Source organism: Durio zibethinus, chromosome 5 (assembly GCF_047325235.1).
Source record: "Durio zibethinus cultivar Kanyao isolate XHJ-2024 chromosome 5, ASM4732523v1, whole genome shotgun sequence".
In the NCBI taxonomy this organism is placed as follows: Eukaryota; Viridiplantae; Streptophyta; class Magnoliopsida; order Malvales; family Malvaceae; genus Durio; species Durio zibethinus.
The window spans coordinates 27,944,545-27,962,338 of NC_143166.1; the positions used below are offsets into that span (position 1 = coordinate 27,944,545).

General features: G+C 27.1%; 1 protein-coding gene across 1 annotated transcript; it reads right to left on the reverse strand.

The window, feature by feature from the left end:
• Window positions 1-7,905: 7,905 nt before the first annotated feature.
• LOC111282303 (uncharacterized) lies at window positions 7,906-8,583 on the reverse strand. The gene has a single exon (XM_022870331.2). It carries the CDS (start codon window positions 8,400-8,402, stop codon window positions 8,133-8,135), a length of 270 nt encoding a protein of 89 aa, XP_022726066.2. The 5' UTR covers window positions 8,403-8,583; the 3' UTR covers window positions 7,906-8,132.
• Window positions 8,584-17,794: the final 9,211 nt, after the last annotated feature.

The following is a 17,794-nucleotide window of genomic DNA, read 5'->3' on the forward strand; positions in this document are numbered from 1 at the left end:
GAAATATTTTCTTTTTATTTATTTTTAAAATTTTTACCATTTGGGCCCATTTAAAAATTCTTTTTATTTCTATTTTTTTTTATTTTTAAAATTTTCACTATTTAGGTTAATTTAGAAATATATTTTTTTTTGAAAATTTTAAAATTTTCACAATTTGGGCCCATTTAGAAATTCTTTTTATTTCTTATTTATTTTTGAAAGGAAATAATATGAAATTATTTTTTATTGAAATTTCATTTAAATTCTTCCACTATTTGGGTCAAATTTAAAGAAAATTTATCACCTAGAGATTTCTTAAAAATTTACAATTTGAAATTTCTAAGAATCTCATCATTGAATAATTATCAAATATTTTCAACCCAAATTTTTATTTTTTATTTTATTTTTTTGGATTGAAAATAAATATTAATTATTGTTATTGAAACTTTATCTAAATTATTCTACAATTTGGGTCAAATTTAGACAAAATTTCTCACCTAAAAATTTTGTAAAAATTTATCATTTGAAATTTTTATAAATTCTATTATTGGATAATTAACATTTATTCCCAAAATTTATTATTTTATTATTTTTCTATTTTTTTAAAATTTATTCATGCAAAAATACTCTTAAAAATAAACAAACACATAAAAAAATTAAAATAAAAAATAAAAAAAAAAATTGAAACGGCTTGTTTGAAGGGTTGGCACGGCTTGACTTCAGGTTGAGAAGGCGGCTTGGAGGCTCGGCTTGGCGGTTAGGTTTGCAGCTTGACTCAGTTGGAGCCAAAAGTAGGAACACGAGTTGGAAGTAGGTCGAGCGCTCGGGTCAGGTCGCCCGCTAGAAAATGCGTGGATCCTGAGGTTTATTAAGCTCCAAAGACTTCGTTTTCAGTGGGTATAAAAGGCAAAAATTTTCATTTTTTTCAGATATCTCCTTTCCTTTTCTTTCTCTTTTCCCTTTTTTTTCTCTCACTTTCTCTTTAAAAAACCAAAAATCTAGTTGATATTTCACTGAAAACTGGAAAAACACGTCAGAATATGAAAAAATTTGTTGAAAAATTCAAGTTTGGCCAAAAAACTTATCGAAATCTGGAAATTTTCTAGAAATTCTCTAGAAAAAAATCTCCAAAAATTATGAAAATTTTTTTAAAAATCTTAAAACCATTTTTGCACCTTCTAAACACCTTTTTTTGCTTATGTTTTCTTATGTATTTCGTGTGTGTCCATCCAAGCTTAGCTAAGGTCTATATTTATAGAACTTTAAGGCCACAAAATCCAAATCTAAATAAAAATCCCAATTTCTTTTGGTCTTTAACCCTGTTCAACCTCTCCCAGTCTGTCTCAAGCTTTTCAACCCAAATTTTCACAAATTCAACCACTTTTCCTTTTTTATTATTTTTTAATTAATAACAAAACCAAAAAGTAGACCCCGGACAGATTGGGTATCTATAACTATGGGTGAAACAAGTCTTTGAAAAACTACGTTATGCATTTTAATACAAAAGACCTACAAATGAAAGACCTAGAATAGGCTACTGCAGTTGTCATTCTGACCAATGGATTCAGTGATAGAAAGTACCATTTCACGCTCACCCTTTTTCAGAGCCACCAAAAACATTGGCCGACGTTTTGCTTATTGCTAAAAAATATATCAATGTTGAAGCTATAATAAAAAGTAATCGAAGTGAAAGAAGCTCATCCTTCCTCATTGACTAAAAAAAAAGGAAAAGAGGTTTACAATCCCTTAAGAGGGCAAAGAATCTACAATCCTTTGAGAGGGAAAAGATTGGCGTACCTTAGGGTCAAAAGCTCGAGCAGATAAAAAAGATACACTACACTGAATACCTTTTAAAAAATGATTTTGATGCATATCGAAAAGAGCTTTGAGCTTAGATGGTTGAAACCACTAAGATAAAATGCTAGAAAAAACCTTATAAAATGATATGCTTTTCATAAAGATTTCATTCATAACACCAAAGATTGCATCGACTTAAAGAATGAAATTGAGAATCTAATAAAAAAAAAGTCATCTAGATAGGTTTGTTGATCAAACAAGATAAGGTCAGGTTAGAGGAAATTTTAGAAAAAAAATCAAGTGAAAAGGACAGAAAGAGATTAAGAGAACAAAAAAGAATGAAATAAGGTGGTGGTAATCCAAGAAATGAGCAGAAAGAGGATGAAAGATGAGCTATTGATAACCAGCCTATTGCAGATATCATTAATGTGATAGCTGAAGGAACTTTTACCTCAGTTAAGAAAAAAATTGATCAAGGAATGGTGATGGTCATTAGATTCTCAGCCAACAAACAAAAATTTAAAAAGATGAGTTGATCTAATTCACTTTAAAGATCTAGAAAGAATCTAATTCCCACAAGACATTGCTATAGTAATTTCAATCGTTATGTACAATCATGCGGTGAGAAAGATATTATTTGATAATAAAAGCTTGATTGACATATACTATGCTACCATGTTAACGACGGGCATAAAAAAAGAGATGTTAAAACTATTCACCACCATACTGATCAATTTTTATAATGAACAAGTGCCTGTGAAAGGAACTATTAAGTTGTCGATCTCATTAGGTACTAAACTGATGAACATCACTTCTGTTAATGAGTTCATAATGGTGGATGTCCCCTCAGCCTATAAATATTAAGTCAATCTAATTAATATGTTATGAGAATGATTGGCTTAGCTTCTCATCTAAAATTCAAGTTTTCAACACTAAATGGGGTTAGAGAAGTTAGAAGAGGCCAGTCCACGATATGACAATATTATGTAACTATAATAAACAGTAGGATTGAAAGACAGTTTGACAATTCTTTCAAAGCTAAGAAATATTAACAAGTGCCAGTGAAAGGAATTATTAAGTTGTTGATCTCATTATGTACTAAATTGATGAACATCACTTCTGTTAATGAGTTCATAGTGGTGGATGTCCCCTCAGTCTTTAACATGATATTATGCTAATCTAATTAATTTGTTATGAGAATGATTGGCTCAGCTACTCATATGAAATTCTATTATGAGAATGATTGGCTCAGCTTCTCATTTAAAATTCAAGTTTTCAACACTAAATGGGGTTAAAGAAGTTAGAGGAGGCTAGTCCACGATATGGCAATATTATGTAACTATAATAAAGGGTAGGATTGAGAAATAATTTGATAGTTTTGCTAGAGCTAAGAAATCCTATAGTGCTAAAGTGGTATGGGTAAAGATTAAAGAGGATGAAGATGGAAAGCAAAATAATTTGGGTAAAAAGCAATGTGAAACTGAAAAAAAAAAAAAAAGAAGTGCACTTTTAAGTTACTTCGAGCTCCTAAGCTCGATATTTGTAAATACTATAGATTTTTAGTTTTGAACGATCTATTGAAGCTAAGCTTTTAAGTCGGTATATACATGTAAAAAAAAATCATGCTTTTACATCAATTAAAAGAATACAACGACACATTTTGATAAGCTTTTCTCTTTTACTATTTGTTATTCTATTAACAAATTAACTAACTACCATATTGGGATTCATCCTTTTCACAAAAAATATTTTTGACCTAACAGAGAAAAAAGAAATCATCGATCAAAGACATGAGATCGATGATATCCGACCAGAGCTTGTAAAAGATCTTATCTCTATGTCATTCTGAAAGAATGATTTTGAAAAATACATTCAAATTGGGGTAAAGCTTGATCACAAAGAATAGTTAATTCAATTTTTAGGAAACAATGCTGACCTATTTGCTTGGACCTTATCTAATATGCTTGAGATAGATCTCATCAATAATGGTCTATAAGCTACACAACAACCTAAACATGAAACCAATTCGACAAAAAAAGAGAACTTTTGTATTAAAGAGGCAAAAAACAAAAAAGAAAAAAGTCGACAAGTTATTAAAGGTAGGCTTCATTAAGGAAGCATATTGCCCTGAATAGATTACTAACGTTGTATGGTAAATAAGCATAATGTAAGATGGATGATGAATATGGATTTTATCGACCTTAACAAAACTTGTCCAAAAAATAGTTTTCTTCTTCTTAACATATATCGATTGATGGATGAAATGCCAAGCATGGCCTGCTCAGTTTTATGGATGTTTACTCAAGTTACAATCAGATCAAAATGTTAAAGAAAAACACGAAAAAAATAACTTTTATAACTAAAAAAAGCCTATATTGCTACAAAGTAATGCCCTTTGGTTTGCAGAACGCAAGAGTGATCTACCAAAGACTGGTTAATAAATTTTTTAAGGATCAAATCAACTGAAATGTCAAGGTGTATATCGACGACATTATCATAAGGAGTAAAAGCTTGGCCAAACACTTGAAAAACCTAAAAGAAACATTTAATACTCTTAAAAAATATAACATGAGGCTTAATCTGAGTAAATGCATATTTAGGGTTATGACAAAAAAATTTCTCGATTATATAATTAACAAAAAGAAGATAAAGGCAAATCTTAAAAAGGTGCAAGCCATCATTGATATGAAAACATGAACCTATAGTAAATGAAGTGTAGTGGTTAACTAGTAGAATTATTGCCTTAAGCAAATTTATGTTTAGAGCGATAGATTGGTGCCTGCCATTGTTCAAAAATTTCAAGAACATTTCAGATTTTAAATGGACACTTCAGTGTTAGAAAGCTTTTAGAAGACTTAAACAGTTCTTTTCCTATTCACTTATTTTATCTAAATCAAAGCCTAGTGAGGTGCTTACTTGTATATTACTATAACTGACCAAGCTATTAGCTTAGTATTAGTCTGAAAAAAAGAAAAGAAGGTAGAGACTAGTATATTTTGTGAGCAAGGTATTGACAGGGTTCGAGATAAACTATTTTATAATAGAGAAATTAGGTTACGTTGTTATGACATCAGCCATAAAGCTTAGGTCGTACTTTCAAGCTCATACAATCAATGTTCTAACTAATTAACCATTTAAGTAAATTCTACAAAAGCCTAAACTGTTTGGAAGGTTGATCAAATGGGCATTTTTAGGTCCAAAAAGCAAAATAGTTGTTTCCTTACATTTGAGACAACTAGTCGACAACTAAGGGCATTTTTGACTTTGGACGAAGTTGACATGTTATATCGACTTGAATTCATGGGATTATGTTAGTTCGACCACCTTATTAGCCTACTCACTAGGCCTTTTAGATGTTGACTTGTCATTCTATGGTTGGTGGTCAACTTCTAACTTAACTCGGCCAATAGGTCATCCTTTATCCTAGGACTGACCTCGAACAGTCTAGCCTACCTAAACCCCAACCTTTTAGGTATAAATAACACCTTTCAGGTACCATTTAATCCATTTTATTTTTTTATACTTTTTTGCATTTTTCTTTCTATACTTCTTTAACTAATCTCTAACTTGAGCGTTATAATATAAACATTAGAATCACTTTCAATCTGTGTTTTTAACTGCTATCTTTCTTTCTTTTTTGATTTCAGGATTTTACCCTTAAAAAACAGCTCGGTGCAAATAGTAAGCTTGGTTTCAAAATTCAATTGATTGACTAATCGCAATACCTAAACACTCAGATCTAGCATTTTTAGAGAAGGTTATCATTAGAGATCATGTATCCCACAACTCTGTGTGGAAGATGTAGTTTATTTTTTCACTATGAATCAGAATTTTGATATTTTATGAATGATTAAAAAAAAAAACTTTGTAAAAGCATAATGTAAATTGTTCTAAGTAATGCTTCGGATTGATTGCACATTTTTCTGTCTCTCCACTTTTGGTGCCATCTTTGAAGCAGTGGATGATAAAAATGATGATGATGATGATCTCTCCATTTATGTAGACTGAAGACCCCACGTTGTTACTGACATTTTGACGCTGGTGCTTTGTGGAGTAGTTCCATCTTAATCCCAATTTTTTCTACGAGAGAGAGAGGGAAACAGTGATTTGAGTGAAACTCAAGGATGGGGCCAAGCTTTGAGATGAGCCCATATTTATACAGGGATCTACATGAAAAGGAGGAAATGAAAAGTAGGGGCAGTTACATTTTAGCTTCTTGTTTCGGTCAATACCAAAGGCTTTGGTATCTCCCAAACAGCGGCCAATTTTGATCTCTTCAGCCCAGAATATAATAATATATGGATAAAGTTACTGTCTTCCCAACCACATCATGCATATGATCCTTGGAATGGGTAAACAAATTAGTCAAAAAAAGAAGTTCAGTGGGTTTTTAAAGCCCAGAGTGACCTTGAAGTTGGTTTTAAGAGATTATCGGCCAGGACAAAGCCCATGACGGCCCACAACAGAATTTTACAACCACTAGTATTTTACTCAAGCATCAAGTTCGCTTAAAATGAAAAAAAAAAAAAAAAAAAAAGGTATTCAATCCAAAAACTTAGTGATAGTGAGAGAATCTGAATATACCTGATCTGTTTTGCTTGACATCAAGTTTACTAGAAATGGCATTTTACCTGTGACCAAATTCATCTGTATTCTCTAAAAACTAAATGGGAAATAAATTTTCTTCACCGTCCTATTCCTTGATGATATATATATATTTGTTTATATAGGAATATATATATATATATATATATTCCTATATAAACAATCTTGTGCTACTTAAATTAATTTTGTAAAATTGCAAAGCAAAAGCTTACTGAAGAGAAAATAGTTTGCAAGAAATCTATGGAGTATCTCGTTGTGGCGTTGATACGCAAGGATTTTTGCATTAGCCAATCGGATTCGGAGATTGATGTTCTTGGTATATTATATATATGGTGAAATCAATAAATCGATTAGTCTGTTCAATAAAATGTAAATTGATCTTTTAAATTAATTCGTTCTTTTGTTTCTCTTTGTTTCTTGCTCCTCTTTTTGCATGTATATATTATGTTTTATAAGTGAATTTTAGATTGACATGGATTATTGGAACCCATTCTGAGCAATTTATTAATTTTAGCATCATTTTTAAGTTTAAAAAAAAAAATGATGGTTCCTAGAAAATATTGGAGCGATGAGGTCCAGAGATCGTACGATTACAACTGCAATACTTGTGAGATGACTGAGCGAGAAAGCTAATAGATTCCAAACTCAAAATGTCACTACACTTCGGCCTTTTAGGAGCAGAGGGTTAATATGTTGGAAGTATTGTCATTTTTTTTTACCTAAAGGCCGATTGAAAATGCTCAAGATGACTGAGCGAGAATGACAATAAATTTGTTTGGGTTTGGAATTTTTTTGGATTTGTTGAGTGAGTTTGATTGAACGCTAATGATTTGTTGATATGATCATGAATTTCTTTCTCTTGAACCAATAAAACGTGGATGATTTTTTATTCAATTATACCTCTATTTACTTGGATGGCTTGGCCTAAGTCCTAACATTAACTGTATTAATTAACTATCTATTCAATTATATACAAATGAAATGCAAATGCAAATCCAACTTAAACACAATTAGATCGCATAAGCAACATCTGTGTCGTGTTTGAATCAAAGGGCTTTTCAACCACAGCTTATTGAACTTTTAGAGTGGCGTTTGCGGTCTAAAACCACTTTTTCAAAAACATAATGCCAAAGATGCCAAATCGTTGTTATATAGCCATAAGTTTTGGTGTTTTAACTGCAAGATTCAAGGATCAACATTTTGACATAAAAGGACATAGAAACTTTGTTTTTCCTTTGCTTTGTAGTGTATTGATTGTGCAGTCTGTAGGACTTCTCTTAAAAAGAACTGATCATCATCTATCGCTTCTCAAATATAATTCGGGGGAATTCCGTGATTTCTAATATTAGCTAGGCTCCGTTGTGATTTGTAAAGTTAGTTCAACCCTGATATGTCCCTGTACTTAAAACATAGAAAATAGTTGCCAAATGCAAGAAACAAAAAGAAAAGACATGGGTTATTACACGAAAAAGTCATTGATTCAGGAGAAAGCAGCAAAAAATATACATACATAAAAGCAAGCAATTCTCAAAATTCTTTTCATTACTTAAATAATGATAAAGTAATTCCTCTCATACATGTTTGTAAGCTTATATACAGGACAAGAACCCATATATGGAAAGTCCAGCACTATGCCCCTGTGCTAGTTCTCTCAGAGCTCAAATCTTCTTTTGACTGACCAAAGGTTGGTACTCAATGTGTCAATGGTTTACTCGAAGGATGTTTCTTGTAATCAATCGATCAGTTATGGCTCAGTTGGGATTCCAACAACTCAAGTACATGACTTTCCTTAGAGACTCTTCTGATTGTTTAGACTTTTCTTCCCGGCTCACTCCATTTGAAATTGCAGCTGAGGATTGAGAAGAGAGCTTCCTGGCCTGTGAAGCTGATCTGACATGGTTCTTGGCATGCTGGAGAGCTGACCTACCAACATAGTTCCATCTGCAAATACCTTGATCTTTCAGTGCCTCCACAGCTCCAATACTAGCTGCCACAATCCACGCTCTGCTAGTTGAACTCATCTTGGAAATACTCAATTTAATAACCTATTGCACACTCTCTGAGTCTTCAAATATATAAGAGAGAAATGGGTCCGAAGATTTTGCGCTTTTGTCGATGGATACGTGGTGTGAAGCTGCTTATTATTATATATCGGATAGGGAGGAATGGGGATGATTATTGTTAGATGGATCAGAAAAGTGGGCCAAAAGTTTGGGGGAAGAAACCACTGTCGCTCGTGGTTTTGACGGCAGGCAATTGGCAATGGTTTTCTATTTTTTTAGGTAGGACGCATTTGTAACAATATGACTTGAATGTCCAAAAAAGTATATAATAATATCATTTGATGACATCAATTAGATGATGGGCAAAAATGGAATTTAAGATCATATTCCATTGTGGATAATAAAATAAGATAAAGATTTAGATAAAATTTTTTAAATGAAATTCATAAAATTTTTATTAGAAATAATTAACTAAAAATTAAAAATTAAAATTAAATCAATAGATTAAAATTTTTTGTTATATAAATCAAGTGTACAAAATTTAAAAAAAAAAATAAATTTTGATATATATTTTTAAATAAATATTTTAATAAAAATATTAATAAAATTTTTGTAATTAAATAAGTATTATCCAATTTAAATTGTAAGTAAAATTTTTAATAATTTTCTATATATTATTAATTTTTAAATTAAAATTTATCAATTTTTAATTTAAAATTTTTATTAAATTATTTTTTAAAAAAAATTATAAATTTTATGCAAAAAGTTTTATATAAAATTTATCTAATAAATTAATGGTAGTGGGCACACGGTTTTTCCTTAATAAATTCCATTTCAGGCAGGAACATGGGAATCCTAAAGTCCGAAGTCCAAACCACCTGTTTTGTCAATGGTTGGGCACTCGGAATTGCGATACAGCCTTCAAATTTCAAGGTAAGAGCCTCTTATTTTGTTGCAGTTGGGCAAACTTCTCGCCACGTGCCGAAATTTTCAAAGCTTACAACTATTATAAGCTAGTACGTGTTACCTGATTCTGTAACCCACGTTGCAGTTTGCTCTGCTGACATAGTAACAGTTCATGCAAATAAAATAGAATTACATTATTATCAGGCATTTATCTTTTTTTTTTTTAACATAAAATTTAATTCAATTAATTTATCTAATTATTTTTAAAAATTATATTCAATAATAATTATAATTTAAATTTTAACATTTACAATCCATACTCCTATATTTAATTGCAGTTTTATATGTACGTGTATAAAAAAATTAAAAATTTTGAAATAAAAAAAATACGGATGAGTGAAGTATTGCTTTTAATTGTTTTAGACAAGTACTAGTCTCTCAATCTCATTCTGAATGTGTTTGTTTGGTTTTCATAAAATTTAAGAAAAAAATTATTAAAGTTTAGAATTTTTTATAATTAAGTTTCATGATTTTTAATATTAAAAAAATTAAAATTAAAGAAATTTAGACATTAAAAATGAAAAATAACATAATTATTAAAAAATAAACAAAAAAAATTAAACCACAAGAAAAATTATAATAGATGATTTTGTTATTATTATTATTATTATTATTATTATTATTATAATAATAATATAAGAGGATGTAGTAAAGGATTAGAGAAAAGAATTACGAATGTTGAAATTTAAATAAAAATTTAATAGATATTATAAGAATAAAAATAAAAAATTATAAATATTAAAATTTGAATAAAAATTACGTGTTAAAAGCTGTTACAAATATTTAGATAAAATAAAATAAGCAAATCAGGTTTTTTATCTAAGGCCAAATTGAAACCTGATTTGCTAATTTCAATTTGGTGGTAATCGTCTTTTTAACACTGACCTTGACAATCAAATTTAACAGAAATAAGACCGAAAGGTTAGTTCTCGTTGTGAAAGAATTGAAGATTCTAGAATTGGACCTGTGTTTCGGTGTGAGATTATTTTTTTATTTTTTTTAAATTATGTTTTAAAAATATGAGAAGTAAATTTTTTATGTAAAGTTTTAATAAATGATAATATATAAATTAATATAAGTGTATTTATTTTTTAATATAAATTATAATTTAATTATAAATAATTAAATAATAAATATATTTTTTATTAAATTAAAATATTAAATAATATTTTTAGTAATATCATATATATATTAAATAAATAATTAAATACATTTTTTATATATCTTAAAAAGAGTTAGACAAAATATCTTAAATCCAATCACGACTTGATTTAAATTATTCAAAGAGATAAAAATTAAACTAATCTTTATTTTAAAAAAAATTGCATTAATTGGAGTATGACGACTCGAAATATATTAGATATAAATTATTTTCTCATCCTTAGATTCATTATCTTTTTTTTTTTTTACAAAATTTATTTGAATAAATAAAATTTAAAAAAAATAAAAAATGACAAAAAAAGCCAAATGGGTTGCATGTGAATTTCTTAATATGTTAAATAATTTTTTAAAATAAAATACTTATCAAATATATAATTAAATATATAATAAAAAATATATTTTTATATATATTAAGATCGATGTGTAACATCCAAAACTTTACTTTTATTCAAGTTCGATTTAAAAAAAAAAAAAACTCAATCCAATTATCTCAAATTAAAAGAAAATGCAATAATTGGATTGGAACGAATCAAAATCTATCTGATACGAGTTATTTGTCATCTATATCTCAATTGATTTTTTTATTACAAAATTTATTTAATAAGAAAAGTAAAAAAAAATTTTAAAACAAAACCTTTAAAAAACAAAAGAAAAAAATTGCAAAAAAAAAGAAGGAAGGAGGTGTTACATAAACATTCGAAACAGAATGAAAAACTTTAAATTGAAAGTACTTATGTATGATACTCACCTATGTCTAAAAAACACATATGATATAAAAATTCTATTGATAGTTTAGAATGTGGTACATCTCATAATGAATAGAAAGATTTTATTATTGATGAATAAAATTAATTTTTATATTAATTTTATTCATATTTTAAATAATTATGTTTAAATAAAAATAATTATCATATGACAAATTGTCATAACTATTTAACTATAAATAGATTATTGTTTATAAAGGTCATGATTATATAAAATATCATAATAATTTCAATAGAAGTTTATATCCGTTTTTTCATTATAAATACATCTCTCAGTATAACAATTTTACTACTTCTACTTGGAGATTTTTTAGATTTTGTTATATCTTAGAGGCATAATTGTCTTTAAAAAAATGTATTTCACCTTCAAAGCAAAAATTCTTTTCTATTGTTTCTTTTCTCTTATTTATTTTTTCTAACAATTTACAAGTAATTATGAATAAATTTTTATATTTCGTATTTATGGAGATGCAAGAGAAAGAAATTTAGAAATGCATTGGTGAAATCTGAATTCTTAAAATAATTATGGACAAAGAGAAATAATTCTTTATCATGATGTCAGATAAATTTTTCTTTTATTTTTATTCAAAATTAGTATGTCATTAATTCAATATTTAATTTTGTTGCATGAATCCAATTTCATAATTGTTTTTCATATTACTTGGGCTTTTGGAATTTATTAATTGTGCATTCCAAAAGTTTCACTAAAATGGATTTTTCCAACTTGCTGCTAATAGTAGTATGATATTAATAAGGTGAATATATTGGCATTATTTATTTGTGACATTTTATGTCACTATTTCAAACCAAAAGTTTTGCTAACAAATTGAGTTAAAAGTAATATTCAAGTTTAAATGGAAAGGCACATCATTAAAAACATTAAAGGCTATTGCTAATTACTAATAATTTGAAGGCAATCCACCAATGTTTTATTAGCCATGTTTACGGATTTGAAAAGTTTTATTTTGGAATGTCAAGAAGAAGATAACATGGTTTACAATTAAAACAATTTAAATAAAGTTTGTTTTAATGCAAATAGAGTTGTAAATAATTGTAAGGATTTATGGCATTGTTGTGCATAGATTAATTAAAAAAGGAAAAATGCACAAATCTCCAATGGTTTTTATAATTTCATGGCAAAGATGTGTAGTGGTTATTCATCCTTAATGTGTAGATTTGATAATAATGTTCATTTACAATAGCCTTAATCCTTGGAATTGATCACTAAATGAATTATCCATGAAGAAGATGGTATGACTCTTAAATGAATAATGCTTTTGATAAGTTTGAGAATTATTTATTTAAATAATACACAAATAATTTTTCTTAGTGGTCTATGCATAAAGGTGAGATTTGTTTAATTTTATTTGATAATAATTATGGCTTGTAAAAATGATCTGCATATCATGATTTTAGTTTTGAGATATAATGAAAGTATAAAATTATATTTACTTTAAAAGCCATGGGTGATTCAAAGATTTGTGAATATATAAAAAAAAATTAAATAGTAAGATAAATGCTATTTGACCCATTTTGGTAATGGACATGGTTTTGCTCATGGTTATAAATTGGTGAATGGTGTCCATGACGAAATAGATTCATAAGTTTCCATAAGTTGACATGAAAGTTTCAAAAAAAAAAAAACTATAGAAAGCATGAGTATAATTAAAAAAAAATTTTTGAGAGTGATTATATTTGACATAATTCTTGTTGATGTATACTCTCATATTAAGTTGAAATAAAAGTTTTGAAACTTTTACGAAAAGAAAATATTAACATAAAATATTTACTAGCTATCTTTCACTATGGGTGGATTTGGAGGCTTTTTACTTGAACTAAAAAAGATCACCAAATAATGAAAAGATAAATAAAATGACAACTTGATTATATATATATGATATCTTGATAATTTAATGGGACATTCTTTAATAAAAAACTTCAAATTTGCACATGGTGAGGGTAATAAGAATCAAAAGAAATAAAAATTGTCACCATAGTGCTGTAAGATTTTAATATAATTTTATTGGCAAATTATATAAGCTAATAAGTTAGTACAACTTATTAAAGTAAAATCATAAAAGGTTCTTAAATATCTTAAAAGGACTAAAATGTCTTGATTTATTTATTAAGTTTATCCAATTATACTAGAAGAATAATTATATTAAAATAGATAAAAGTGTAGAAATAGAATGGTTAAAATTTTATATTAATGAGTATAGAGTTGTGGCTACAACCTATACCAACTATTTCTTAAAATGATAAGAATGAGACAATAATGTTTAGAGCATATAAATGATATGCAAAATGAAAAGTTTAGATATGTTAGTTTATGAAGTGATTATATTAGAGATTTAATTTCAAGTAAGGGTAATTACCATAAAAGAAAATTGAATTCCAAGATATTTTGTTAGTAATACTGTAAGCAGAATAGATTTAAACCCTTACTATTAGACATCAATAATGAGAATTTAATTTTGAATTAGTAACCTCTAATTACAAAGTTTAATGGATAAAAATAAGTTATTGTTATCTGTTTATTAAACACTAGTAAAATCTATTCAAATTTTAAAAATTAGTATGATCGATTACATGGGAAGGATGAGTTTTTATACTCTTAATAGAGTTTATTATTTAAATGTCTAAAGCAATTGAAACATAATGAAAATTTTGCCTATATAAATATAGAAGTGGTGTCGTTTCAACAAGAAAAATTGGGATCTCTCTTGTAAATGCATATGAATAGGATAAGCATATGACCATAATAGTGCTAAAACGGTTATAAATCTTTGATAGAAAAATAAATAAGTATTATATGTGTTATATCTTCAATTATAACACTAGGAGTTAAAGTTTAATTGCAGACACCATCAACTTCGTTAGAATTTTAAAATGTATATGCTAATTGAATGTTTAAATTGAGAGATACCTTTTTGTATTTATAATATTTATTTGTGTGAAGGTTAAAGACTAAGCATCAACATTCCATACTAGTCCAGAATTATTGGTAGTTTAGAATGTGGTGCATCCCACATTGGATAAAAATATTTAATTATTGATTAATAAAATTAATTTTTTTATTAGTTTTATTCAAATTTTAAATAATTATGTTTGGATATAAACAATTATCACATGACAAATGATCATAACTATTTGAATATAAATAAATTATTGTTTATAAAGGTTATGATTATACAAAAGGTAATAACCATTTGGATATAAATTTATATCTGTTCATTCATTACAAATAGATATTCTAGTATAACCATTTTACTACTTCTGTTTGAAGAGTTTTAAGGTTTTGTTGTATCTTAAAAACATAATTACCTTTAAAAAAGAATTATTTACGTCTTAAAACCAAAATTCTTTTATATTATTTCTCTTCTCTTATTTATTTATTTTTAACAAATTCAATCTTCAAATATATGAAACAAAATGTCATTCACCTTTAAATTTGAGTATCACAAGTCTCCATTATTTCATTTTACAATGTCAAGATTGACAGATCTCTACCATTTTTCTTTCACAAGGTCAATTTGTGAAGAAAGATTGAAAAGTGCAATAAGGATGTTATGTTAAGGAGTAGAGGTGTTCATGGGCTGAGCTGAGTTGGATTTGGGCCGGACTTATATTTGGTATTAATAACTTATATATTCGGTATTAATAACTTATATATTTGTTCAAGCCTAGCTTAGTTCAAAAATTTGAACCTTAAAATTTTTTCAAGCAAGGTCCAAATTAAAAAAATAAATTTCAAGTTCACCCATTAAACTTAATTTATATCATAAAAATTAAAAAAAAAATTGTAATTAAGTTAAGTTTAATGGGATTATATTTAATTTACATATATATAAAAATTAAAAATAAAAATTATATAAGAATAAAGATTAAGTTTAATAAAATATATATAATTTTTATTTTTAATTTTTATATATATGTGAATTAATTTATATATAATTCACATATATCTAAAAATAAAAAAAAATTATATAAATGTGAATTCGGGTTAGGTTTTAAAAATTTTATCTAAGGCCCAATCTAAAATTTAAATAGGCTTAAAAAATTATGTCCAAAACCTCTCCAAACTTGAACAAACTTTGGAATTTAGACAGATGGCTTACTCTTTGAACAGGTCTACTAAGGAGTATGGAATTAAAATTTTGAATAACCTTGTGGAAGGAAAGAAATAAAAAAAAAAAAAAGGAAGTAGCTGTAAAAGCATTAATGAAGTTTTATGGAATGCTATTTTGGTATTCAAATGGACACCTCAATGTTTGACATTTGGGATTTTGCAATAGAAAATCTTAATTTCATATCATGGAGAAGGAAGGCTTTTTTTTTTTAGATGAAAGAGGTTTATATTGTATAGTTTGAAGCCTAACTAACTTTTGTATGTACAAAATAAAAATAAAATAATGTCGAATGACTAAAAAAGGTATTTGGAGAATTATTTATTTATAATGTATCATCATTTGAAATAAACGATGTTAAGGGTTAATATAATGTTAGTTAACAAATTCATAATTCATGTACTACATTAAAGATTTTAAAAGTTTAAGTATTATATTAAACATTTCATTATAATTTTGGGATCATTTATGATATTAATTCAATAAAAATTAAAGAAAAATATGCAAAATTAGAGTGATAAGAGATCAAATTACATGGTGGAGTTTATCTTCAGAGTAAAAAATAGAAGATAAATGATACCAATTGTAATTACTACTTATTCAACACTCTAGAAACTTACATGATCAAAACCTTTTTTGTGCACTAAGCATTATTTGGAATTACATATTAAAGTTTTATTGATTCTTATCCACTTGTAAAAGGTTTTTTTTTGGTGACAGCTTGTAAAAGTTATGATCACTAGAATTCTACTAGCACGATGCTACGGGAGTAATTTTTTGCTATTTTATTTTTAAAAAAGATAATTTTTTTTTGTTAATTCAAGAATGACTTACATGTAGCTAGTTCCTACAAGTTTTCTTTTGCATGTAGTTTTTACAAGTTTTCTTTTATATGCCAAGAATAGCTTATATCTCTTTTGATACATGATAGAAAAACATTCAAAAGAGGTTTACTCTATATAAGTGATGTAAAAGAATATTTGTAAGAACTATTTATGCATAACTAGCAAGGGTGATTGATTACTTAATCACTTGCTATAATCTACCATATCAAATATACATAATTCAAAATATTTTATGGCATTTGTTGATAATATTATATAAATATCTTCATATTTCAATTACTTAATAGCTATTCATTGATCTTAAGCCATTTGGTTGCATATATATATCCTCTCATTTTTAGGGTTTTACCATAGACTACAAACAATTATGACGTTGCATTTTTAGATCATAGGTTAAAATTCAAAATACTTAATTAATGAATTAAGTATTACTATCAAGTATCAATGTAAAACCAAATGCAATAATAACCAAGGTAAATATCTCAAGCATTTAGAATCAAATCCTTAAAAATAAACTCTATACCCAAATTATATAATTAGTAGCAAAAATCATCATTCCAGATTTGCCCAAACTTTTGGCACCATTCTTAAATAATCAACAAAGCCATCATTCAAAAACCAATGCATTAGATCAAGGAAAAATGTAGAAGCAAAAAGATGAAAAATACCTAAAATTGGATAAACTTAATCGAATTATCTCTGGTCGGTTTCTCCTTTTGGCATCATATCGCGATACTCTTTACCCTCCGCATGCACCATCTCTAACTTTTTTCAACCTGAGTTTAATAAGAGTCATATCTTACAAAAGCTAGATTAATTAATTGGTGAAAACACATTTTTTAATAAGAAAATTTTATCATCTAAAATCACCTTTTAAAAAATTAAAATGATTAAACTTCAAAGATGTAGCATAATACATTCTAGAAAAGATAAAAAAAAATGATCTATCCATTGTTAATTTTAATAGTACACTCATTCTCATGAGCATGTAACCTCTATCAAACCCATGATCTATATATGCAAAATTTAACAAACAAACAAATATTATAGCTTAAATCATCTTATAAACCCAAATATCAACCATAAGACATTAAAACTATAAATTCTTATAAAAGGGATATTAAAATATCTTAATGTCTCTATCCTAGATAAATAGGACAATGACAGAACTTAAAATCAAAGTGTAACTTAGGTTAAAGTACCAATATTGGTAGATTGAGATAGATTGTAGTTGTACCAAAAAGAATATAACACTTAGCCATTCAATCTTACTTTAATAGTGGGTAGCATATTAATTTATTTTAGTCATGATCAATTTACTAGTAACATGTCATATTACATAGTTAATGAGAGATGAAGTTTTGAATTGGATTACTCAAGTAAATTTGATCTTGACAGCACAAATATTTGTAAATTGAGATAGGTTATAGTTATTGTACCATAAAATCTTAAGAACCTAAAGTTTTGTTAGTTTTATTCACTGTTTTAGATCTTTCTAGTTGATCAGTGTATATAAAGCCTAACTTAAATTTATGGTTACAATAAAC

Bases quoted from the DNA above. Each gene is read 5' to 3' on its own strand.
- LOC111282303 (XM_022870331.2), bottom strand. From the start codon at position 8,402: ATGAGTTCAACTAGCAGAGCGTGGATTGTGGCAGCTAGTATTGGAGCT.